The sequence below is a fragment of the Aulostomus chinensis genome, chromosome 10, assembly GCF_037954235.1.
Source record: "Aulostomus chinensis isolate RoL2024-O1b breed Wild chromosome 10, RoL_Achi_v1.0, whole genome shotgun sequence".
In the NCBI taxonomy this organism is placed as follows: domain Eukaryota; kingdom Metazoa; phylum Chordata; class Actinopteri; order Syngnathiformes; family Aulostomidae; genus Aulostomus; species Aulostomus chinensis.
Window position 1 is genome coordinate 20685545 of NC_141329.1, and position 26195 is coordinate 20711739.

General features: G+C 41.0%; 6 protein-coding genes across 6 annotated transcripts; all 6 read right to left on the minus strand.

Moving 5' to 3' along the window:
• Positions 1–397: 397 nt before the first annotated feature.
• LOC147254835 (claudin-4-like) lies at positions 398–22794 on the minus strand. The gene is made up of 2 exons (XM_086215221.1): positions 22749–22794; positions 398–1060 (listed from the first exon to the last, which is right to left on the minus strand). Exon 2 carries the CDS (start codon positions 1031–1033, stop codon positions 398–400), a length of 636 nt encoding a protein of 211 aa, XP_086071347.1. The 5' UTR covers positions 1034–1060; positions 22749–22794.
• Positions 3058–4470, minus strand: LOC147254836 (claudin-4-like). Its single transcript, XM_086216373.1, has one exon. It carries the CDS (start codon positions 4334–4336, stop codon positions 3680–3682), a length of 657 nt encoding a protein of 218 aa, XP_086072499.1. The 5' UTR covers positions 4337–4470; the 3' UTR covers positions 3058–3679.
• Positions 9275–10447, minus strand: LOC147254837 (claudin-4-like). Its single transcript, XM_086216374.1, has one exon. It carries the CDS (start codon positions 10363–10365, stop codon positions 9733–9735), a length of 633 nt encoding a protein of 210 aa, XP_086072500.1. The 5' UTR covers positions 10366–10447; the 3' UTR covers positions 9275–9732.
• Positions 13068–14355, minus strand: LOC147254838 (claudin-4-like). Its single transcript, XM_086216371.1, has one exon. It carries the CDS (start codon positions 14258–14260, stop codon positions 13505–13507), a length of 756 nt encoding a protein of 251 aa, XP_086072497.1. The 5' UTR covers positions 14261–14355; the 3' UTR covers positions 13068–13504.
• On the minus strand, positions 17007–18200 carry LOC147254839 (claudin-4-like). Its single transcript, XM_086216372.1, has one exon. The coding sequence runs from the start codon at positions 18146–18148 to the stop codon at positions 17513–17515; it is 636 nt and encodes a 211-aa protein (XP_086072498.1). The 5' UTR covers positions 18149–18200; the 3' UTR covers positions 17007–17512.
• cldna (claudin a) lies at positions 20045–21068 on the minus strand. Its single transcript, XM_086216375.1, has one exon. The coding sequence runs from the start codon at positions 20978–20980 to the stop codon at positions 20357–20359; it is 624 nt and encodes a 207-aa protein (XP_086072501.1). The 5' UTR covers positions 20981–21068; the 3' UTR covers positions 20045–20356.
• Positions 22795–26195: the final 3401 nt, after the last annotated feature.

A 26195-nucleotide genomic window follows, 5' to 3' on the forward strand; every position in this document is an offset into this window, starting at 1 on the left:
TGAATCGATCTAAAAAACGAAAACAAATTTAAATGTTTAATAGAAGTATAACTGACGACAAGAATGTACACTTCAAACATGAATGAGGTATTTTTTCAGTTTATTTAACATACATGTCTTTGTTTTTGTTTGGTTTTTGTTTGACCTTTCTCTGTATCTAATATGAATATATACTGCGTGTGCATTTTTAATATTATATGTAAAAATTCCCGAGATTACTGTAAAAACGAAAGAAGTTACAGCTTTAGTCTGCATTTTTTTTCAGTCAGCATGTCATGATTTTAACGATTTGTAAGGTTTTCTTATTCTTGTTATACATGTTCACTGCAGACACTTCATCCCAGTTGGATTATATCACAATTGGCTTATCCAAAGGAGGTAACTTCACGTCTTCATTTCAGACATAATTTTTTTTGGCGTAGCTGCTGTGTGGCGGTGTCCTGGCCAGCCTGTACCCACCAGTGGGGAATGTGGCCGCTGGTGTAGGGCAGCTGGTGCACAGAAACCCTCCTCCGCAGAGCAGCAGCCCACAGGTCACAAAGCCGATATAAATGGCAGCACCCAGCTCTCTCTTCAGCACCTCAGGGACACGAGGGTTGTGGAAGTCTGTGATGATGTTGTTGGCCGTCCAGGAAACAGCAACTATGGTGGTGAAGGCTGCAAGGCAGAAGATGATCCCAGATCCCAGCACCACCCTAGTCTTGATCCGTGGGTGGCTCAGGCAGTTGGTGCAACGTGCGCCCAGGAGGAAGATAAGGAATCCCAGACATCCCAGCACCAGGCTGATGCAGATGAGGCCGCGGGCCGCCTGCAGGTCTGGCGAAAGGTCTAAAAGGGCATCGTAGAGTTTACACTGCATCTGACCTGTGTACTCGCTGACACAGGTCATCCAAAGACCCTCCCAGAACACCTGCATGACCACCAGGTGCGTACCGATGAAAGCCGTTACCTTCCACATGGGCAGGGCGCAGATCAGGATGATCCCCGCCACCCCTATCATGGACAGACAGATGCCCAGCTCCTGCAGAGCCATGAGACCCTGTTCAGCCTTACTCTGACCCTGGAACAAAGAGACAGGATTTTTATTTCATTCAACAAAATATATTTTAGGATGGGATTAGACCAGCTGCCAGCACCCACATGTATTAGCGCTCATCCTCCTTGTCCTTGGTCACACATTACCCTTTTATAAACTTTCCACTACATTTCTGCCGAGTCAAATCAAATTTTATTTATTTAGCCTAAAATCAAAAATAAAAATTTTGCCTCAAGCAGCTTGGTAAATCTGTATCAGACCCTTGATTAGACTGTGGTAAAACTAGAAATACTGCATCATGGTTGTAGCCCACTGCAATATCTGCCTGTCGCAGTTCCGCCTTTGACCTTTGACCACCAAAATCTCTTCAGGTCATCCTTCAGTCACAGTGGACATTGATGCCAAATTTAGAGAAACTCCTGGAAGACGTTCCTGAGACACTGTGTTAAAGAACATGGGACAGACGAATATGACCGAAACCCAAACACATGATTGCGCCCTCCGCCTTCATTTTCAACCACATGCCTGTGCTGCTCAGATGCTTTCAACAGGCTGCGTAAAAGGCGGAACATAGACTCAAGGTGAAAACAATATCAGCCACACCCCGTCACACAAAACGTGTCTCCACTGCAGTTTAAATTGATTATACTGCACGTGTTTTTTGATATGATATATACTTTTTTTTAACAATTAAAAAAACAACCCTCTCTTCTACTTTAGAATTACAAAATGTCTCTGTATGGCTTCCAGTTCACAACACTGGATTTGACAAGGAAATAAACATCAAGTTTCTATGAAGCTGTTTCCTGAATGTGCTGTCAGTGAAACATAGGATGGAATTTTGGGGGTTTTGTAAAGAAATAATGTCTCCAATATGTCTATGATCCCTCGTGATGCCACACATGCACACCCGCACTCCGGGCTGGAACGCACTCTCAGTAGCAGCGTTATCTGAAAATATATCAACACATGACCAATTAAAGCCTACAAATATAATGTACTTATAGGGAGACGCAAGAAAGGGTGAGTCTGGGCTGCGCTCCTGAGACTCAAGCATGTGACACGCTAAATATTGTGACTTTTTTCCATCCATCCATCCATTTTCTTTCGCTTATTCCTGTTAAGGGTCGTGGGGGGGAGCCTATCCCAGCGGCTTCAGGTGAGAGGTGGATTTCACCCTGAACAGGTGGCCAGTCCATCGCAGGGCCAACACATAGAGACAGACAACCATTCACACTCACAGTCACACCTACAGTCAATTTAGAGTATCAATCAGCCTCGTCCCCTCTTGATGTCTTTGGACTGTGGGAGGAAGCTGGAGTACCAGAGAGAACCCACACAGGAACAGGGAGAACATGCAGACTCACACAGAAAGATCCCGTGCCCGAGGCGGGACTGGAACCCGGAACCTTCTTGCTGTGAGGCGACAGTGCTGACCACTGCACCACCTGGGACTTTTTCCCAATGTCATTACATGTGCTGGGTGAACTTTAGGCCTGGGACAGATGATACAGACAAACTCAATTCTGTTGTAAATGATGCTACTTTGAGGCTTCAGGGGTTTTGTAACAGTCTCATGGTTTTCCTCTCACTGGATATAAGGCACAGGATGCTGAATGTGCAGTTGAAATAAAGTTCCACTAGGTGGCAGCAATAGACAAAGACATGAACATTAGCACACTAAGGAAGAGTGTTTGGGTGTAAAATTGATCTTGACATATGTTTTGTATTTCATAGATTTTTTTACAGCTTTTTTCAATGAGGTGTCATGTTTCAATTCAGGAAATAAAAATGTATTCAGTTTTTCTCTCAACAATAAATGAAGCAGAAATGCTTGTCACCATTTTGAAAAATGACCCTCCATTTTATTTTGTAATTTTTTGTATAAAAGAAGCACTTTTGGCCTCTAAAAGACCAATACTGCGCTAAACAAAGGTTAAAAGGTGACAAATGTAGCACTGAGGGAACGTACAGAACTGTCCTTGTCTCGCGTGTGTGTAACCCACTTTAAATTCCTTGATAATGTTACATATTATGGGAACACAAAGATAGTGTGGGTCAAACTTCTAAAAACAGGCTGTCTTTTACCAATTGAGATTGTAAGTCCCTGAGTCACCATGTTTGTTTCTGTCTGTATCGTCATCTCAGCTGTAAGAACCTGACCGGCAGGTTCTCCCAGTGTTTGGTTCAAATAACCAGAAGTGGTTTTCAGATGTATACAAACAAGGAGCATGAGAGCGGAAGATACAATAAATGCTCATTTATTTTGAAAAGACTTCATCTCAAATATCAGTGAACGAAAAGAAGCATAGTGCTTTGGAACCAATCACTTTGTTAGACGTAAATTAAAAAAAAAGAAGAAAACTTAACATGTCAGAACTGTGTTTATACATGGGGGGGGGGGGGGGGGTAGTGCACAATGAGCAACTCAAAAATAAGTTTCCGTGTATTGTAACATTAATATTTAACAGTATTTCAGACAGAAAGATTCTTCATTTAGCCAGACTAATACAGTGCATTCCTTCATTCATATTGTCCTTCATGGTTCTCTCTCTCTCTGAGTCTCTCCTCTTGCTTCTTGAATAACACATTTCAGTAACTTCTTGAAGGCAAAACCAGATTTTGTTCGTCCCTTCAGGAATCTCAGATGTAAGTTTTCGAAGGTGTGTAAGAGTCCTGTTTGCTGTATCCTCCTATAGACCTGTTTAGGAGGTAATTCTCAGAAGGGGCTTTATCCTTGGGGGGGCAGTTGGCACACAGCAGTGCCCCTCCCAGGACCAGAAGGGCTCCGGCCCCCCAGCCAATGTAGAGTGAGGCTCCTAGCTCTCTCTTTTGGGCATCTACCAGCACAGGGTTGTAGAAGTTTCGTATAATGATGCTGGCCGTCCAGGACACAGGAATCAGGCAGAGGAGTCCACTGATGATGAGGATCACGCCTCCTGCCACCGAAGCCCTCGCCTTGGCCCTTTCATCCGGAATGAAGTTGGTGCACTTCCCACTAGCGAAGGCCACCAGGAGTCCGGCGAGACCTATGACGATAGACACCACCACCAGGGCCCGGGCCCCCTGCAGGTCACTGCTCAGGGCCAGCATGGAGTCGTACACCTTACACTGCATCTGACCTGTGCTCTGGACCACACAGCTCATCCAGAGCCCCTCCCACATGATCTGGGATGTCACAATGTTGCTGCCGATGAAGGCGGTGACCCTCCACATAGGTGCACCACACACGATGAGCACCCCAATCCAGCCAAAAAGGGCAAGGGCACAGCCCGCCATCTGCATACCCATGGAAGCCATCGTTGTCTGTCCCTTGCTGAGAGAAAATTAAATGCGGAGGTGGTTTTTATGTTCCTGAAGCAGGTGAAAAATGGGAGGCGTGAGAGCAAAGCTATTAAGGAGTCATGCAGACCTGCCAAAGGAGACCTGCCATTCAGGATTCTTTGAGCGTACTGACAATAAAGGTTGGGGTGTCAGCTTTTCTTCTGCTGCGAGATGAAGATTGTATTTCACAAGGCTGTCATTGTTCTCCCAACAGGGAAAAAGATACAAAAGTGAAATGTAAGCACTCTGAATGTACAGTACAACAGGGAGTGTTTAGGAGGAATCAAACGCAATATCGCTCACATGGAAATATAAATACAAGAAAATAAAACGCAGAAAACAGGGGAACGAAGTATCCACCCTGCCGTTGGTACGCGGGCCAACAAGACTGAATCAGTGAGTGAATATTGAATGAATGTCAAATGCAGTATTTTTTTATAATAAATCACAGAACACAGTGATTCAAACTTTAAGTTGAAACTTTAAAAATGACAGAACTGACTATGAATTTTGAATTTCAAGGGGTTTACTCAGAGCATGTCATTATTGGAAACTTATTTAAAGAGACAATTTAAGATAAACGTAAATAAGCTTGCGGGTCCATTTTTGTCTTGCAATACCACTTTCTTCCTCAAGAGGCAACAGTGAGTGACCATTTTGCCCTTTAAACCGATTTTTCTACAATTCTGCAATTCTACAATTTCATTTAGCAGACGCTTTTGTCCAAAGCAACGTACAACACAAGCAAGAATTTAGACCTAATTAAGGAAAAGTCCATAGGAAGCGCAAAAGTGCTTCAGTTGTGATTTGGTCACAGGTACTGCCATCTAGTGGCAGAAGAAGTGTTGCCCCCCTCCCTTTTTTTTTTTTTTTTATATAACAGACATACAACATCACACAACACAGTTAGTGCTACATAATCACTAATTGGACCCTCTGACTTATTCTACCCCAAAGAGGAGAAGAGTCAGGTTCAGTGCCTCGGTGCTCTCTGAACAATTGAGTCTTCAATTGTCTCTTAAAAGTAGAGAGGGACTCAGCAGAACGCACAGAGTTGGGTAATTCGTTCCACCATTTGGGAACAACAGAAGAGAAGAGTCTGGCTAGGGATTTGGAGCAGCGCTGGGCTGGAAGCACCAGGCGTCTTTCGCATGCAGATCGTAGTGGGCGAGAAGGAGAGTAGACCTGGATCAGGGATTCCAGGTAGGCTGGAGCCGTTCTTGTGATTGTTTTGTAAGCCAAGAGAAGTGGCTTGAATTTGATCCTGGCTGCCACTGGAAGCCAGTGAAACTTTTTGGAAACTTTTTTTCTTCTTTTTTAAATATAATTTTGTTTGTGTTACCCTTGGAAACAGGAGTCTCTTCCCCTCAGTTTGGGTAAGAGATGCAACAAAAACAACCAGGATGGAAAGTTTGTTATCAATAAGGTTTAATGAGTTAAACGACAAAAGCGCAGCTGGCCGTAATCAACCTGATGAGCAGTGGCAGTAAAGAAAATAAGGGGCGGAGCCGAGTCCTGATTGAGCGGTGGGTGGACCAATCAGCTCATGAAATTTGCTTCAACTTCACGTAAATCACATTTACGGACAAAAACTCAAAAATTAGATCCAATATGTGAAATAAGCAGGGACAAAAAACAACAGGAACAAGGGGAACAATGACAGCGGAGCAATCAGCCTGATGAGCTGATGGAGGAGAAATCGGGGCGGAGGTGGGGAACCAAACAGCTCCTTGAGATGGAACACTCTGATTTACATCACACATGCTGTACAAACACAAAGGTTCAAGTTAGAGCGAATGTAGAGGTTGTAACACAATGGTGATCTTAAATATGAGAGAATTTCCACCTTTGATGATTTTATCACAAAATAAAAGTGTGTTTGTTCCTAACAATAGTCTCCATCGATACCTCAGGTTGTTGGGAACCCAGGGAAGTTCAAAAGAATCGCTTATGATGGTTTTAGAACAACAGCACCGAAAAATCAAATGGTTCATTATGACTTGCTCCTAAACTGAGGTGAATAGAACCTTGTGTTGGAAGACAGCAACCTTTAAATAAAGATACAAAATGACACCAAATCAAACAATTTGACGTTATCAAACACACTGGAGATCACTCTGAATTCTACGAAGGCCCTGAATTTAACTATCACAAAACTTGTCCACTTGTTACCATGCAAACTTAAAATTGTTTAAATAAATTATAATCCGTGAGCATTTCAACTGCAGAAAGTATATATATTTTTAACGTGGTTCTGTATACAACATATAAATCGTGTGGCTTAAACGTTTTAAGCTTGCAGGGACAGACAACGTCCACTTTCCACTGCCTGGAATTAACATGCAATAATCGTCAAAACCTATCAAATTTATGTAGAACGCAGGCTCAGCTTCCCTTGTTCTCACCTCTTATTATTGCCATCTAGCAGACATGTCACTCTCTGACCTCTGGATGCAATAGTTTTCCCAGAATTGCATGATAAAACATTAATCCTGTGAGTAGTACTTCAAGTAGTATTTCGCAATTTATGTTTGGAATTCATTTCATGCTAGATCAGGTAAGAAGTGCGTGTTAACTCCATGACACGTTTTTTTTTTCCCCACACATTGACTCAGGAAATGACTTCAACAGTTAGACACTGGCAGGTTGTTGATCAGAATTTCTGACATGAATTTCTGACATGAAACCACACAGTCTGTGTTTTTAACCTTAACCTTTAACCTACTAACGCAAACACAGAAGTGTGGAAAACTACTTTTATTTGGATGATTCATGTACTGGAACTATTTTAATATGTATTTCTTTCCTCTCCGCTTACATTCGTAACAGCTGATTAGTCTGACAGTCATCCGTTCACAGCAGGGACAGGAATGTTGTCTACGATGGCAGGGACTAGGGTGTGTCCTCGCTAATGAAAGATGTTGTCATTCTGCCCTGACATCATCTCTAAAAAAACTTTTAAGATCACAGTAGAAACAAAGCGCTCATTTCGTGAGTGTCCTGAGTATCGGTATGATTTCTGTTTAACTTTAGTTCAGAGATCTGTTTTTAATTTGACATTTCAGTGACCATTCGATCAGTAGCAAGAACGCTAATACATCCTTTGTGATTCAAGACGGTTGAACAAAACCCTCGAAACATATTTGATCATGTTCAGAACAATGCAGCTCTGTACATTACTGGTTGTAGAAGTACTCAGATTTATAAACAAATCAAATGAAAAACATAAAGCATTTGTAGTTAATCATGTAAAGCGGCATTCATTTTCATTCAGTTATCAGTTCAAATATTAAAATTCTATCAGTCTGCTGCTGAGATGTTCCCTCGTTATTTCTGTCTGCGTAACATTTGTTGAACAGAAGTACGATGGCGTTGTTGATGATGATGATATTTATCCCTCAATGTTAACATTTGTAGGTCAGATTTGTGACATTTCTTTCAATAAACGATGTGTGTTGGGTCGATAACACAAAAAAAAAGACCCCAGGCTCATGACGATCATAAATAATAATGCATTTCAATGTATCATGTGCTTTTAGTGTCGCTTAAACACTTATATTAGTTAAATTTATGATCAAAATATCAGCATAACAAAACATAAAACAGAAAGTAGTTGCAGTATCTTTCGAAACACGATTGCATGCTATTTCCCAAGAGTCTAAAAAATAAAAAGATACTGTTCGAGTACCCATCACACTGTATAATCATCGTATTCGAGGAGAGGATTTGCTTTTGGAGAGAGAAATGTTGGCTCATAAACTGTCTACTATAGTACATCATCCAACATTCCTAAATCTAAAAAAAAAAAACCAGTAGCATGAAGCTCAGTTTAGGTAATGTTTAGGTCTTGCGTTCGCTGGGTGGTATCTTCATAGCGTAACTTAAGCTCTAACAATTGCACAACAACAAAAACCAGAAAAAAAGTGGCACACGTTTGTGAAAATTACATGCAAAGTTCAGGAACTTTCACTTTCCACGGAACAGATTTACTGCGATAATTCAAAATCCACTGCAGAAACCAGTAAGAGGGACCCCAAAGTGATCATCATTCAACTGATCACTGATTACTTCTAAATACGAGAAAGGAAGAACACTTGAATTTGCTGTAATCTAAATTCATGTGTAACTCTATTCTGATCCTATAATTTCCTGATCATACTGATGATGACCATTTTCCTATAACTTTTGATACATTTTTACCAGTTTCCAGGTAATTTCTCACTTGTTTATGAATAGATTTTTTTTTTCTTCGAGTAAACCAAGTGATTACTGGCAAACTAGAGAAATGTACTCACTACTTGTGTTGCACAATTGGCCTTGTAAGGGAAAGATGATGAAAGAAAAACCAAGAATTTCCAAAAATAAAGGCACTAATTTATCATTTATGATTAATGATCACTTCTAATTCTTGGGATTAAGATCGGTGATGCTGGATCAGATTTCTTCTACTTGTGGGAGGAGTCAGACACAAAATATCTCAAAATACAGGGTCCCTCTTGAAAAATAATAGGGTCCATGGATTATTTAGGGTCAGTTTTGGGTCCAAAACATAAGCAACTGCAGTGTAACATTAATCTAGTCTCTGTTCGAGTATGGACTCTGATTCTCCTGGAGTACGACTCTTGCTATGTGTTGAAAAATACCACTGCAGGTTAAGCTACAAGAAGTTTTTATTAGAAGTTGTGAAACTGGTTGAACTGGTTTTTCGTCTGTAGGCAGAACTCAAGCAAACTGCAAGATGCTTGCACTGCTACACTCTCTCCTGCTCAATTTTACCTTGAATTTTTGTGATTTAAATGTGTTTGTGTTGGGGCTTTTTTTGCGGGAAGTTTTTATTACAAATTAGCTGATTGATTATTCCATACCCTCAAAAACCTAAAAACAGGAAAAAACAGAATAAACTTGACAAATGTGTATCAGTTAAGTTGATATCTTTTATTAAATATCAGTGATTTCAGTAACAGTGTTTTGATAACATGAATGAAAACGATATTGTTAAAATATTATACACAATAAAATCTGTACAACTTGTTTCCCATCACAGGTCTTGTTCACGATGAATTTCCTTCTAGCACAGCTTGGGTCTCACAAACATTCAGAGGAAAATCTGGTTTGATAGCTTTGTTAAGATTAGTGCTCATTCAGTCCAGCTGTCATGTTGGAATAGTTTCAGCAGTTCCACACCACATCTCTGCACTGCTCCTCGAATCTCTCTCCTCCACCAAACAATTTTGAATTTCTCAAAACATGAAGCTGCCCTCTCTCTGTGTCATTTCATCTTCAAGACACAACCTGGATTCAGTAACTCACAATGACTGAGGGTCACTCAATGAACGGATGGATTCATTTAGTCTTTCTCAGGAGCGTGGAGCTCAGACGTATGCTCGACTGGTGGCTGTAGACCGGGCTACAGAGTACTTCACCGGATACTCGGGACTTTCTTTGGGTGGGCATGAGCTGCATAGGAGAGCCCCTCCCAGGATCAGAAGTGCGGCGGTGCCCCAGCCGATGTAGAGAGCGGCTCCCAGCTCCCTCCTCTGAGCGTTGGTTAGGATGGGGTTGTAGAAATCCCTGATGATGGTGTTGGCAGACCAGCAGACGGGGATGAGGACCAGGACGCCGGCACAGATGAAGACAATTCCAGCTGCGATGGCAACCTTGGCTTTAGCGCTCTTGTCCTCTACAAAGTTGGTGCACTTCCCCCCAGCGATGCCCAAGAGAACTCCAAAGGCAGCAACGATGATGGCAATGACGATTAGAGCCCTGGCGGCCTGAAGGTCCTGGGGCAAAGCCAGCAGAGAGTCATAGATCTTGCACTGCATCTGGCCTGTGCTCTGCATCACACAGTTCATCCATAGCCCTTCCCAGATGACCTGCGCTGTCACAATGTTGGCTCCGATGAAGGCTGTCACCTTCCACATGGGTAAGGCACAAACAATGATGGTCCCCAAGAACCCAATGATGGCCAGGGCAAAGCCCAGCATCTGTCGTCCCAATGACACCATGACGAAGTCTTGATTGAGTCACTTGTAGTTGAACAAGAGCTGAAGGTTTCAGGAGCGTGTAGGAAAGTTGAATAATGACTCGTGGCACATTTCCATCATTATAAGGATGCCTTCCTTGAAGGTGGAGTCACAACTTCCTTCCATCTGGCCTGAAACCAGCTCGCTGGGTGATTGACCTGCTCAACCAGATTCTTCACATCAACAGTATGTTGACCAAGAACAGTTTCGACGAGATGAGCATCGGCTTCTAAACGACACTATGTAAATGAGGCCAATGGAGGCGCTACATTCAAACAATGCTCTGCTCGTGGCCAACTTTTATCCGGGTCGGTTACAGGAAGATCCAGTCCAGTCACGAGTTTCAGGTTTGAAAGATCGTGGGAGGTAGTATCACCGGATGTCAGACGTTAAAGGAGGAGAGGGGGAGCCTCCGTCAGTTCAAGAGAAGCTTTAATCACTTCTGTGTATGAATAATTTGTGACACAACTATTTTTTATTTGATATTATAAATTATTATTATATGATTTTTCCTATTAATTTCCATACAGCAACATTATATACAATGGGGGAAATAAGTATTGAACGCATTAACTTTTTTGTCATTACATTTATTTCCAAAGATGCAATTCATGTGACATTTCTTCCAGACACTGGTATTAACTCAAATAATCAACACATGAAAAGAAATCACAACATTCAAATCCATAAATAATGATTATGTGGAATTATGTGCAATAACACAGGAAAAAAGTATTGAACACACCATGGGAAAGCTGTATAGTTTGGCAAGGAAAGGCACCATACCATCTCAAATCTGACAGTAATTAGTCTTTGTACTTCCTATAAGTGCAAACCAACATCAGCTGGGTGAGTGCTAATTGATGGCCCTATAAACAGGTTGTTTTTTCACCAAGTAGTCAAACAAGACACATCTCATGATGGGTAAAAGCAAGGAGCTCTCTCAAGACCTTCGCAACCTGATTGTTGCTCAGCATCAGAATGGAACTGGTTACAGACTTATCTCAAAGCATCTGAGTATTCCAGTAAGCACCGTTGGGGCTATTATCCGCAAGTGGAAGAAGCATCACCTTATCATCAACAGGCCACGCACAGGAGCTCCTCGCAAGATTTCTGACCAGGGGGTCAGAAAGATGGTCAGAAGAGTTCTCAAAGAGCCAAGGACCAACCGGAAAGCGCTCCAGAAAGACATGGAGGCAGCAGGTACAAGTGTTACAGAGAAAACGATAGGCAATGCACTCCACCGCCATGGCCTCTATGGACGCTCAGCCCGCAAGACTCCATTCCTCAAAAAAAGGCATGTTGAAGCTGGTTTAAAGTTTGCTAAACAGCATCTGGATAAGCCTGTGGAATACTGGGAGAATGTTGTCTGGTCAGACGAGACCAAAATTGAACTTTTTGGCTGTCATACTACACACCATGTTTGGAGGAGAAATGGCACTGCACATCACCCAAATAACACTATACCAACAGTGAAGTTTAGTGGTGGAAACATCATGGCATGGGGTTGTTTCTCATCTCGTGCTACTGGCAGACTTCATATAATTGAAGGAGCAATGAATGGAAACATCTATCGGCAAATTCTTGAGATGACCCTGCTGCCATCCACCAGGATGATGAAGATGAGACGTGGCTGGACCTTTCAACAGGACAACGATCTGAAGCACATGGCAAAGTTGACTCTCGAATGGTTTAAAAATAAGAAAATCAATGTGTTAGAATGGCCCAGTCAATCACCTGACTTAAATTCGATTGAACATTTGTGGAAAGAACTAAAGAAAAAGGTTCACCAGAGGGCACCAAAGAATATTCAAGATTTAAAGACAATCTGTGCGGAGGAATGGGCAAAAATCACACCTGAGCAGTGTGGGCGATTAGTTAATACATACAAGAAGCGTCTGGAAGCTGTCATTGCAAACAAAGGCTTCTCCACAAAGTATTAAACGAGTCTCAGATAGTGTGTTCAATACTTTTTTCCTGTGTTATTGCACTAAATTCCACATAATCATTATTTATGGATTTGAATGTTGTGATTTCTTTTCATGTGTGGATTATTTGAGTTAATACCAGTGTCTGGCAGAAATGTCACACGAATTGCATCTTTGGAAATAAATGTAATGACAAAAAAGTTAATGCGTTCAATACTTATTTCCCCCATTGTATATGTGTGTGTGTGTATATATACACATATGCGTGGCCTTAGTGGGTTCTGTCTGGTACTCCAGCTTCCTCCCACAGTCCAAAGACATCAAGAGGGGACTAGGCTGATTGATACTCTAAATTGACTGTAGGTGTGACTGTGAGTGTGAATGGTTGTCTCTCTCTATGTGTTGGTCCTGTGATGGACTGGTGACCTGTCCAGGGTGAACCTCGCCTTTCGACCAAAGGCTGCCAATGGGATCCACCCCCCCATGACCATTAACAGGATAAGTTGTAGGTAATAGATGGATGATGGATCATAAAAGTTGCACCTCCTTTCCTGACAGACAGCTAAGGCAAATAGCGTGTTATACAAACATGAAGATATTTTATTGCAGCACAAACATTAATAATTCAGATTAATTTGCATTTGAATCACGGATGGATGGAAATGTATATAAATTGTTGATTGGGGTTGAAGGGCTCTAAATATGAAGAGCTCCAGTACTTTTTTCAGAAAATAATAAAAAAACAAATGGACTGTATACTCAACAAATATTTTTATTGAAATTCTATCAGTTATAAAGAAAATAAAGACATCAGAAATCATATTTACAAAGTCAAAATTGTAAAACAAGGAAATAAATATATTGACAAGTGACTTCCTTGTTGAAAGTTTGGAAGCAAGGCAACTTCCAGTTTTTCTCTCTCTCTCTCTCTCTCTCTCTCTCTCTATCATACACACACATTTCTCCCTTGCATGATCATTTGTACACAAAATCACATCCAAAGAACAATAATCTACAAAAGATTCACCCTCCTCAAACCTCACAGTAATTACTTACATCCCAACAATGTATAGGAATATACACCAGCGTCACTTCCTCCTGTGGTGCTCGTTTATGTATTTCTTTATGTAAGTACTCTCAGTCTCTCTCTCTCTCTCTCTGTCTATCTATCTATCTTTGTGTACCTTCAGTTTTTAGAGGTACTGCGGAACAGAGTATGTGGTTGGTGCTCCGTAAGGTTTGTTGGGAACATAAGACCCGGTCCCTGTGTATGGTTGGCTGGATGCAGGAGCGTACACCGGGCTGTAAGTTGCAGGGTTTCCTACTGGTGCTGCATAAGGGTACATGGGTGCAGGTGGGTAGCCTGGGTATCCGTACATGGGTTTCTGAGGAGGGCAAGAAGTAGTTAGGATGATCCCACCGATGAGGAGAATTGCAGCAGAGGCCCAGCCGATGTAGATGGACGCGCCGATCTCCCTCCTCTGTGTTTCGATGGTCAGCGGGTTCTGGAAGTCTGTGATGGTGATGGTTGCAGACCAGCACACAGGGATGAGGACCAGAACGGCAGCCAAAATGATGAGACAGCCTCCTATGATCACCACCTTGGCCTTGGAGGTATCTTTCTTCAGGCATCCGGTGCATTTGGCTCCGATAAAGGTTATCATGAAGCCGATGAAGCCAAAAACGAGGGAGATGATGACCAGGGCTCGAGCGGCCTGCAGATCCCTGGACAACCTCATCACAGACTCGTTCAGCTTGCACTGCATCTGGCCGGTGCTCTGCATCACACAGTTCATCCACAGACCATCCCACACGATCTGACCGGTGACGATGTTGGCTCCAATATATGAGGTCACTCTCCACATGGGGACACCACAGGTCACCGCCACGCCAACCAGGCCGATGAAGCTGATGATCTGACCCGCTACTTCCTTGCCGATCCTCCCCATGGCAAAGAGGCTTTGTGAGCAGCAGGAGAGAGAAGTGTTGAGGAGTTCAGGTTGGCCTCTCAATCAGAAAGAGCAGCTCTCTCACCTGTTGTTTGCCAGGGAATGCACAGGAGGAGGGCGACACTCTCGTCAGGTGAGTTAATCTGGTTCAACAAGATACTTCCTCCTAGAGCCAGAGGAGTGGCACCCATCTTCAAACAAAAAACACCAAGTTTTGTTTTGTTTTTTTGTCTGTATGCATGACTCCAGATTGGTTTATTGGAGGGAGTCACAGCTACTCAGCAACTTTAAAGCATGATCGTCATCGGTTGATTTCACTTGTAGTGTTAATGTGAGTGGTGGGGAAACGCTGGACCCCTGAAGGAGCTCATGAGATGGTTTCGGCTTTTAAATGGAGCTCCATTTCATTTTCACTTGTTAGGCTTAAAAGACGGGGTTACGATGAAGTAACGTGTTCAATGCTGTGTTTGTCACCAGGTTTAGATAAATTTGCGGGAAAGTTGGAATTATTTTACCACGAGTTTGGGAGGGTTTTGTTCATTTTCGATGGAGCAGGCCAAAGTGGGGTCCAAAGGTTTGATTTCACCCTGTAAATCAATGTTTATGCTGTTTTTTTCTGTTTATAAGGCAAAATTGTGATCATATATTATTTTTTCATACTTTGATCTAACGGTAGAATGCTACTTTGCACAGGACAGAGGTCTGATATAGCCTCGTCACTGGAAGGCTGAGTTAAGCACTAATTTCTTGTGTTACAGTATCTTTATGTTTTCCATTGTTCTGATTGTTTTGAGCTGCACATGAAAGAAATGGAAATATAAAAAAAACTTACAAAAATAAGAACAACGAAAAACAATAACGAAAGCTTAGAGAATGTGTCATTATGGGACTTGGGATCTCCCATTTCCCACAAGGGAAAAGTTAGGGCACTTCTGAGTTCGAAGATCTCAATTCCTGAACTTAATCCATCACAGCGAAGAACAGCTTGGAAAAAGAAAATAATTTCATCACTGCAGCAAAAACAAACAGATAAGACGCGCGATGGAAAAAAAGACCTGTCTCACGATGTGTCATACGCATGTATGACATCATCCACAAATGAAAACCGGATTCAGAATGAGTGAGACGATCTGCGGGTAAATTTGAGAAGTCACGAACACGTGTTCCAGTCTCAGAAACATACCAAACAACTTGAACACACGTAAAATAATTTTATAATCATACACATCACAGCGGTCTCTATAGCTGGCAAAACGATAATCAAGGGCTAATGAGCAGTTACATTTACAAGCTGTAAATAAATACACAATATGTCACAAATATGTTTAGACATTTATATTCACAGGAAGTTATGTAAAAGTGTCAGGCAATTCAAAATTGAAATCAGTTGTAAGTTTCAAAAATCCTTCACAGATTGTTTCTTATTTTTCATACTCGTGATGGGAGTCCATTCTCTCCTCGTAGCGTTTCTTATCGAAGATGTGTGTTCTATAATGACATCATAAGTTTGATTAACGAGCACGTCCAAGGATGCTGCTTTTCTCTGGGGTTGAAGGAATTTTAAAAATTGTTTTACCTGTCGGGGCTGAATAAAATACATAGAAATCAGCATGCACATTTGTTTTTTTTGTTTTTTTAAAAATTTGTGAATCATCTAAAATACATTTGCAACAGGTTATGAGTCAGTTTTCTCTCTTGTAGGGCTGGTCAATCAATGATGGTTAACACACACCAATGCTAATGAACTGCTGCTTTTGATTATAAACTGAAAAGATTCAAGGTGGTGAAAAGAGTGACTCAGAAGCAGCATGCGACCTAGTTCACACAGTTAATGATGGCCTCCAGCGGGATAAAGAGCTCACTTTTCAAAACCCGTGATGGCGATGATGATGGTGATGATACAGGAAGACGCTGCCTTCAAATGCAAGTGACTTTGACGCATTCCTCTGTTTGGTATAAACAAACTCTCAATCCTCCAACTTTCATATGCAAACTTCCGTAACCCCACACATTAGTTTCCATTTCCTTACCTTGAATTCTACTGTTCCACAGTTATACATTTTAAAATTTTTCTTCTGTAATGGAGGGGATTTTTTATTCAAGTATTAACTAACTAAAGTAAGAAAATGTGATCATTTACTTTCACCCATCCAGTATAGAACAATTTAGTCCGAGAGAAAAAGAACAGAAAACTTTCTTTCTTTACTGTCTATATTACTAGTAAACTAAAAAAATATCCAATATTTACATGAAAGATGGGAATGGACACTTGAAAAGGAATGTAACTGAAGCATGTGCACATCTATTAACTCCTCCAGGTTGATTCAAACGCAAATTAATCTGAATTATAAATGTTTTTGCTGCAATAAAATATCTTCATGTTTGTGTAACGCACAGTACATTTGTACTGACAGACAGCAAAGGCAAATGAGCACCCCCTGCTGTCAGAATCAAGAATTGCAACTATTATGATCCATAGCCTACAAATGTTTAGATTTTATGTTGCTTTTTAAAACTATACAGTATATTATAAATGATCCGGCCTCTCGATCATGCATGTGTAAATCACTGATGCGCAGTCAGCCGTCTGCTGCCACATGCCAAGAATCTTGACTCTGGAAGCAAATACTTGTTGAAGAACTTGTCAAATTGTTGGATACTCATGACCTTGTTTTTACCTTGACACGATTATTCTTTTTTTATGAAAACTTGTTTTAGGTCTTGGAAGTAAAGAAACAGTCATGCGCCAGTAAGAATTGGATTTATTTACAGTAGCAGAAAATTACAAGTTATAGAAACGCATATGAAAGTTTCATAGACATAAATTTAAAATTAACAAACCTCAAGAAAAGATACAAATTTACAGATTTTATTCAGCCTGCAGCGTTTTGCAGGAAAGAGCAATTGCTTTTACGGCTTTTTTGCCATTTAAAGAGCAAGACACCATGAAAATGTCTATGATGATACAAACAGTGAGATCCTTATCATAACATATTTACATAGATTGCTCATGACGCCGGCCACAGCGAAGCCAACAACTGATTTCTGTGTTTGTCGGCAGACTTTTGTCACAGAAGATATTTGAACCAGCAGGAAAAGTCAAACATTGTTGATGGTTTCATTCCATTCAGGTATGACAGTGGTCCAGCTTTCTTACCCTGATGGAACATCTAGTTTGAATAAAGCCATTATTAAAGGTCAAAAACTTGGAAGAAGGTCAAGGTGACAAGCACACGAATTGCAATCCAAACCCTAGACGTACTCTCTTGATGTGGAGGCTGTCTTCACAGGGGTGAACTTGGATATATAATGGGGATGTTCGTGTTTGGGTGGGCAGTTCCAACACACTAGCCCACCTCCCATCAGCAGCAGAGCCGCGGCAGCCCAGCCGATGTATAGCGCTGCTCCTAACTCATACCTCTGAGCATTGATCAACATCGGGTTGTAGAAGTTGGTGATGATGGTATTGGCAGACCAGGAGACTGGGATGAGACAGAGCAACCCAGAGACGATGAAGAAAACTCCAGCCAGGATGCAAGTCTTCGCCTTGGCACGCTCATCCTCGATGCAGTTAGTGCATTTCCCACCCGCGATGGACAAGACTACCCCAAAGATTCCTGTCAGGATGGAGATGATGATCATGGCACGAGCAGCCTGCAGGTCCTGGGGCAGCGCCAGCATGGAGTCATACACCTTACACTGCATCTGCCCCGTACTCTGCACCACACAGTTCATCCACATGCCCTGCCAGATGGTCTGAGCCGTGATTATGTTAGCTCCAACAAACGCGGTAACCTTCCACATGGGCAAGGCGCACACCACGATGACCATGAACCAGCCGATCACAGCCATTGAGATGCCGATCATTTGAATCCCCTGTGAAACCATTTCAGCGGCTTTGCTCCTCAAAATACGCAGAGAAAGACGAGTGGAAGGGTACAAGCTTGTACTTATAGTTTGTTGTGTGAGAAGAGGAGACAAAGACATGAGGGTCCTGGTCTGCTATTGGCTGGAAGGAGTTTACACACAAACAGAGACCCAGTGACCTTTGATGGTGCTGACTGGCCGAATTCCAGTGTCAAGGTCACACATGTAAGCTTATTTTGCTCTAATTCAAGATTAACAAGTATTGTTCTCACACCACACTCGCAGGACAATTACAATGTGTTGGAGACAACCGGGAAAACCACCAGATATGAAACATTTATGTGTCTTTGTAGTATTACTACTGTATCAAATGAATACGTAGAATACTTTGGACCTTCAAACTATCCTTTTCTCTGACGCTCTGGTGATATGTGACAAATGGAACACTAACCCATTCAGCAACCAGATGTACATCATAACATTTTTGAAGGTAAACCAGGATTGTAGTGAAGCTATTATTTCATTAAACACAGCCCAGTTGTGCATTAAAAGTACTGAAAAGTGTAAGCTAATTCAATATGACTCAGAGGCTGCAGTTTTAGACCCATGGTCATTGAAACTTCATGACATTGCCACCTTGGGTGAAAAAGTGTCTTCCACCCAGTTCTGTCCTGGTACATGTAACTGTAAATGTTTATCCCACCAGAATACTTCGTTGTGTATTCTTTCTTGAGTTTGAAGAAACTTAAAAAAGTCAAAGTGAATTAACATACAAAGCAGTGTGAATAGATAATGGTTATTTTGTGTATTTTCTTTTATATTTGACCCAATAAGATCTGATCATAACATACCCGGTCCACCTGCTAGGGATGTAACCAGGCTGTAAATTCAAACACTTCAAAGATCAAGCCCACACGAGCCTGGTCTCTGGCTAACGTGACGGGTCGGCGCCAAAATTTTCACCTCAGAAAAATGTTCTATTTTATCTTAATAGTTTTGTCCCATTTATAATGTATGAGAGTCACTGAAAACTTGATTTATCTGTCAGATAGTGAATTAAATGCAACCTCTTAGCATTTTTTTGTTTGAGTTCTGCTCTTATTATTACTGTTGCACTAATCACTTCAAGAGAAAAGTTACCTTTCACCTTGTAAGTTCGGGGACGAGCGGTATATTTCCTCTTTACTCCGCCCATCCTAACACATTAAAAATGTTTTTGCGTGAACATGCTTGGTTCAGCTGTTCCTACTCAAAGCGCGACCTTATGTTTATGCCTTATGCTCCATAAGCAATCGGATGATGAATTTCCTTTGTTTAATTGTAAATGTTCGAAATATCCTGCTTGTTCAGGAGCATAATTTGACAAAACTGGAGTGTGGATTTAAGTTGCTTGAGTGAGATCCAGGACGTGTTGTGTTATTTTGTTTACAGCAAGGGGCAATGTTGAACAAGCTATGATCCCCCACTTCAGAAGAAGATTAAAACCATTTTTTCTTGAATATAATTTCAGGCTTTTGAGCTAAAATATTAGAGGCACACTCAAATCTCAAGTCTATGTTATTGCTTTTAAATGATTATGTTGATTTTAAAGCAATATTTTGAACATATTGGAAGTATAAACGTGCCTGAGATGGTCTCTACGTAATATTTGGTTCATATTTTTAAATGTTATGGTCATTATTGCATGTGAATTAGGAAAAGTTGTAAAAAAAACAACAGCTAAGATTTAAAGAAATCTCTGTTAAAATCAATTTGAGTGGTTAATTTAGATGAATTAATCACAAAAGTCATAATTTCCTTTAGATTACTCTTCCTTGCTAGCATTTTTTAAAAATGATGATTGCAAAACTGGTAATTAGATCACTCTAATTATTTGACAACCCTGTTATAAAATATCATAGATCCCAGACATATTAATTCAATGTTGATCAATTTTTTTTATTTACAGCTTCAGACAGTCACATGACAATAATATGATTTGTAGAAAAAAAGTACAAATGAAAGACAATAAAAATAAGTTTTTAAAAAGGCATCAAAACAACATGTTGCCAGTGTTTTTATCTCCTCAGATGGAGCCGTTGGTTCCTGGGTGTGTCGTTGGGGTGTGGTGCATGTCTCTTTATCTTGGCATAAGAAACAAACTGTTAACACAATAAAATCACTGTGAAATAGCAAACGGACCACACAGCGTTGGAGTCTGTTTTAAGTCTCTTGTCTCATTTCCTCTCCTCAGACGTAGTCCTTAGGTGCAGATGAACGAGCAGCTGAGTATTTAGCGGAGTAGTTGTCTTTAGGGGGGCAGTTGGCACAGAGCAGTGCACCCCCCAGGAGGAGGAGGGCGGAGGCCCCCCAGCCGATGAAAAGTGCCGCTCCCAGCTCTCTCTTTTGTGCGCCTATGGTCAGCGGGTTGTAGAAGTTTCTGACGATGTTGTTAGCCGTCCAGCACACAGGGATGAGGCACAAGACGCCGGCGATGATGAAGGTCACACCAGCTGCTATACCGATTTTAGCCTTGGAGCTTTCGTCTTCCACACAGTTGGTGCACTTTCCCCCTGCAAGGGAGAGGAAGATGCCCAAGATGCCAACCAGGATAGCAATAATGACGAGGGCGCGGGCAGCCTGGAGGTCACTGCTCAGGGCCAGCATGGAGTCGTACACCTTACACTGCATCTGACCCGTGCTCTGGGTCACGCAGCTCATCCAGATGCCCTCCCAGGTGGTTTGAGCAGTGACAATGTTCTGGCCAATGAAGGCTGTCACTTTCCACATAGGTAGAGCACAGACGACAATGACCCCGATCCATCCAATAATACACAGGGCAGTGCCCAACATCTGCATGGCGGCTGACACCATGTCTCCTCAGAAAATGTTTCACGCAGTTGATTAAAAAAAGAAAAAGTCCAATAGAGAGATCCCCAAGAATGAATGTTTGAGAAAGGTTGGAGCAGCACTTATATATACTTGGTTCGGGAGGGGCTAACACACACACACCCCAGCGCAAACACATATAGACATTCAAACTGTCCGTGACGTGATGACATCCCCCGCATGTGTCATCATGTCAGTTTTTGTCTCGCCTTTTTGTTTTTTGTTTTCTCTGATTGTTGCAGTGGAATAACCACACAGTGACTCAGAGGATGCAAAAAAAAAAAGAAAAAAAAGAACAGCCACTCCCTCACAGGTAGAGTATGAGCCATGTTGTAGTTTCTACATGTGGCAAAAGCAGAGACTGAAAACACCTGTTTGGCATACAGGTGAAAATCGTGCATGTAGAAAAAAAAAAGGGAGCAGACGAATTTAAAGAAGGATACTTTACATCATGGAGTTTACACTCATCAGCCAAAACACCAAAATCACTGATTTCCTTTTGAGGATTTGACAAATGTCCTGCAATAGACCATTATTATAGTATTATGGGGCTCGGTTTTTATTGACTCTGTAATGTAATGATCACTTTGAAGGCAGTAGTTTGTGGTGCTGTTGGACTCTACTTCGTCTTATCGATAAGTGTGCAAATAATATTTTGTTTATCCTCTTCATATGAATGAAGGTGATAAAATGTTAAGAACAGATCCCAACAGATCCCCTAAAAGTATTTTACCTTTCAAGAACTTAAATATGTGTTTTGAGCTCACAACTTTTGCATCACTTCTTTGTGACACCAGAACGCAGAAAGAGCCAGATGCGAATTGATAAGTCATAAAATGTTACTGAATGCCTTTTCAAGAAACTGGTGCCAGTGAATGACAATAAAATGGAGTTTTCCAAACTATAAAACAACATTAAGGTTTTGAGAGAGATTTTATGTCTCCAGCATGATAAAATTTAAGCATTTCCATATGGGATCAGGTCAGGATGAGCTTCCTATCCTCAGATATCACTGCAACAGATCCTAAACAATCCCCTGTAGAAATAAAATAGTAAATGGTCTAAACTCAACACACACAACCACAAATTCATACACTCATACAATCAAGGTAGCCGGTACAGGCTCTGCTCTCCCACTGGAGCTCAAACTAGAAGCTTCTGCCACCCCATAACATAGAGAAATGAGAGATGTCCTTACAGATGTGTATGATAACCTTTGACCTTTGCTGTTTGATCTTTTCAGTAGCAGGAGTTTCAGGTTTAGGTAAAGCTGCTGTGTCCACAGCTGCTCAGATGTGCAGAGTAGGTTTGTAATTGTACGTCGTCCTGTCCTCCTTTGATTAATAAATGTATCGTTGTACTAGCATAAAATACCTGGTGACTGATAAGCGTGATTAAGTTCATTGTTATTGAAAATTGCTGTACTGGTAAATTTCAGTCATCAGCCAAGAGTATCAAGTAAAAATATACGTCTTAAATATATGTACTTAAGAAAGGAATACCTTTAATTTGAAACTATAAACCACAGAATACAGCAGCATAATTGCTCATATTGTTCAGTCCCCATACCTTGATATTAGTTCAGAAGTTCTCAGTAAGTTAATTTTACACTTTAATTAACATCGATTATCAAAAAGGAAAACAGCAATGCATTTGTGCATTTGTTTTTCTTGTGAACTTATTCATCGGATCACAAACAACATGTAGGAAGAGAAGATAGACAGTGAAGATGAAAGAAAGATACAAATCTGACCTCTGAATGGTGTCAATCCTTCAAGGCTGCAGGTCGTTTCTTGAGAAAAATGTTCGCTCTGCAGTTCAGAGTTTTGCACAGCAGCAAGAAACATCAGGGGAGGATTTTAGGGAAAATGACAAACTCCCTGCCAAGTGATTGCAGTTGACAGACTGTGGTCAAAAAGAAGCAACAGTGAGAGAGATATTAGAGAGAGAGAATCAGGTTGTTTGAGACATGAATGGAGGCAGTGTTTGGGAGCCAAAATTACCATTAGGACTATAATACCTCTATTTTATCCAAGGTAGGATCATGAAAGCTACTTTGGCCTGGCTATGGAGATTGGGTTCCACACACAAGGAGGAATTTCAACAATCACGACCCTGAAGAGAGATGGTTGCAGGGTGAGATTAGTCCTGCTTGGTGCACTCGGAGAGGCCATGATTACACGCCATGTGTCACAAATGTTTAGTGGCCCTACAATCATAAAAGAGTCATTTATTGTGTCTTTAATTTGCAGTTGAAAAGAATAGGTTTGCAGTGTGTGTGTATATATATATAGAGTTAGAGGTTAGAGGTATATATGGAGTTAGAGTTTAGAGGTATGTATAGAGTTTCTAGGGTGCAACGCGAAGATATAAAACACATCTCTATGAATCGGTTTCAGCAGAGTGAAATCCTGCCCACACAACTCCAGCTTCCGCGGTTCCAAGGAAAGGTTCTGGATTTGCCAAAATACATTTTATGATTACACAATACAGACACGAAAGCAATTCCAATTGTATAAACTGCTTCATGTTTGAGACACAAAAATTCAGCATTTATTTTATATAGAATCTTCTATTTTGAAAAATATGACAACAATACCAATATGATTAGGAGCAGCCCAAAAGAGCTAATTTTTTCCACTGGACTGTCGTGTCTAAAAGTAACTAAAAGGCAGAGTTTCCATTGCTGCGTACTTTTTATGTACGTAATGAATGTGTGCAGCCATTTTGGATCAACAGCCAAAGAAACTACAGCAATAACAGCCGTGAGAAAACGCCAGAGGCAGCTGAAGTGACAGGTGTCGGCAGGTGGTTGCCAGGCAAGTCCGGACTTCCCAGTAACGGCTGAATCGTGTTTTAATCCCAGCAGAGTCCTTATGCATGATAATGCAATATCAACTTGTAGAATGATGTTGGTATAATTTACTCTCCTTTTCCTTGGGCAGCTCACTGGAATATCCAGGGGGAGAAACACTGGGAAAGCTATCTCCTATGACCGTTTTCATATGATAAATAATGATTGATGAAATCTTTGTGTTCTAGTTTGGACAACAAGGGAAAATAAGAATGTATCAGTGGTTTGTACAAGAGGAAAAATTGAGGGGAGCTTCCCCGACAGTGTAATAACAGAGGATACACTACAGTAGGTATGAGAGTGGGAAGTATTTGTGTTTGGTGAGTGATGTCATCACCGTGAGCCCTGAGACTGTTGTTTAGGTAAGTCACAGTTTCAGCAGGTCATCAGAGCACAGTAAGTTCCTTTGTGAATCATGGGAGTGAAGGCGCGCATCATCATCACATGACACAGGTGTGACACTCTAAAAGCGTTTTTTTTTTTTTACAAGGGGGAGTTTGAATTCCTCATTTTTCTATAATGATACAGTTGGTTATTTGAGGAACACGAAGAAAATAAAGAAAAAAAACCTTTAGCTTCCTCATGCTTCATTACATAAATTCCCTATTCATCGATAACTAACATCCTGGCCTTAATAATCTCCCCTTTACATTAACAGTGAAAATGTAAATCATTGATTTATAGGGCTGAAAATCATAATAGTTCAATTCTTAATAGTGCAATCTTCAATAGTTCTTCTTAAACTTTATTTATAGGGAATGTGTAGGAAATATTAAAATCCCTCATTTCTTAATGCTCGTTCTCAGGTATTTTCTACCATTTAAGAGAAAAAGTAGTTGAACGTGTCCGATAAAAGAATGACCATTGTCATAATCATGATCATGGCCACTCCAGGATTTTGTATGTATATCATGTGGAAATGTGTGTGAAAAAAACACAAAAAATGTACTAAGCACAACTTTAGCTGTTTTTTTAAATCCTAACTCTGACCAGCGATAAGAGTTTGATTTTCCATGTCATCTAGGCATTTTAGTCATACAACTTGTAATCTGTTAACATATAATACCAAATTTCAAGAGCAAAAAACAAGCTGTGTACAGTTGCTGGCCATTAATCGGTTAAAATCACTGTGAACAGCAACACCAGTACAGCACATGGGAACCAGTTCGACTGGTTCTCGCTCCCATGACAGGTGAATGTTTAGCAAGGTGTTCTGCAAGTGGCTACACGCAGATTTGCAGGAAGTAGTTTTGTCAGGCTCCTGCACCTGCTGTGGCGAACACCCTTGGTCATGTTCATGTCTGGTGCAAGGAACGTACATCGTGTCCTTGATTAACTTGAGAATGTATTGATATTTATTGATCCAATCAGTAACGTACGTGTCCATAAGAAAATATGCTGTGGGCCACTGTTCCTGTTTGGAAGTGTTTTCGCCTAATCTGGACCCTTATAGCTAGACGTGGATGTTCAGACGCCTGTCACAAGCACTTAAACACAACACATTTGGATTTTGCATCACTGATCCGATGCTCAGTCAGTCAGTCAACCAAGCAATCATTGCATAGGGGTGAGAGACTTATTGCATGAGGTGTTTGGTGAAGAAGTAGATCCATCCCCCTCTTGAACATTTGCCTCAGTGTGAATCTGTTTTGCAAATTTGGTTTCTCAATGGCCCTGCCAGTTTGGAGCGATTCTCTCACGATGCATCACTGCTTTAGGGGGACAGTATTGTTGTGCATCATTATCACCATTATCAAGTAGACTAATGCATGTGCAGACACGTTTGCATTCATTATATGTAAAATGCATTTTGGAACGACGGAAAATGACTAAATACTCGGGTAACAGCAACCAGATAAAAACAAAACAAAAAAAAATTGCTTCATCCTTCAACAAATACCAGATGTTTCCAAGAATGCACGCATCCCTTCTGCTGTTATGGCTCAGTTCATGTCTGGGTTTATCTGACTGTATCTGGTAATCCAGAGCTCTGAAGTCAGGCTGGTCGAAGTTCCAAGACTCATTTTTTCCTAGGAATCAGAGGGAGGAACTCTCTTGTGACATGCTATCCTGGTGCATCAAAAACAAACAAACCAAAAAATATTAGATATTATTATTGTAGAATCTCACCCTAAAATGCATAATGCTTTCAAAACAACAGAAAAATTACACTGACAGAATTCTAAGAAGTTTATTTTTTAGGTGTGAAAACTGTAAAGTCTTCATCTTGTGTCTGCTATCAAATGCTGAATGCCTGTAATATTAGTAATCCACTCTTATCCTGTAGTTGTTGCAACTGGTAATTAAGCAGAGGTTTGAATCAGGGGTTAGAGTTAGGGTTAAGGT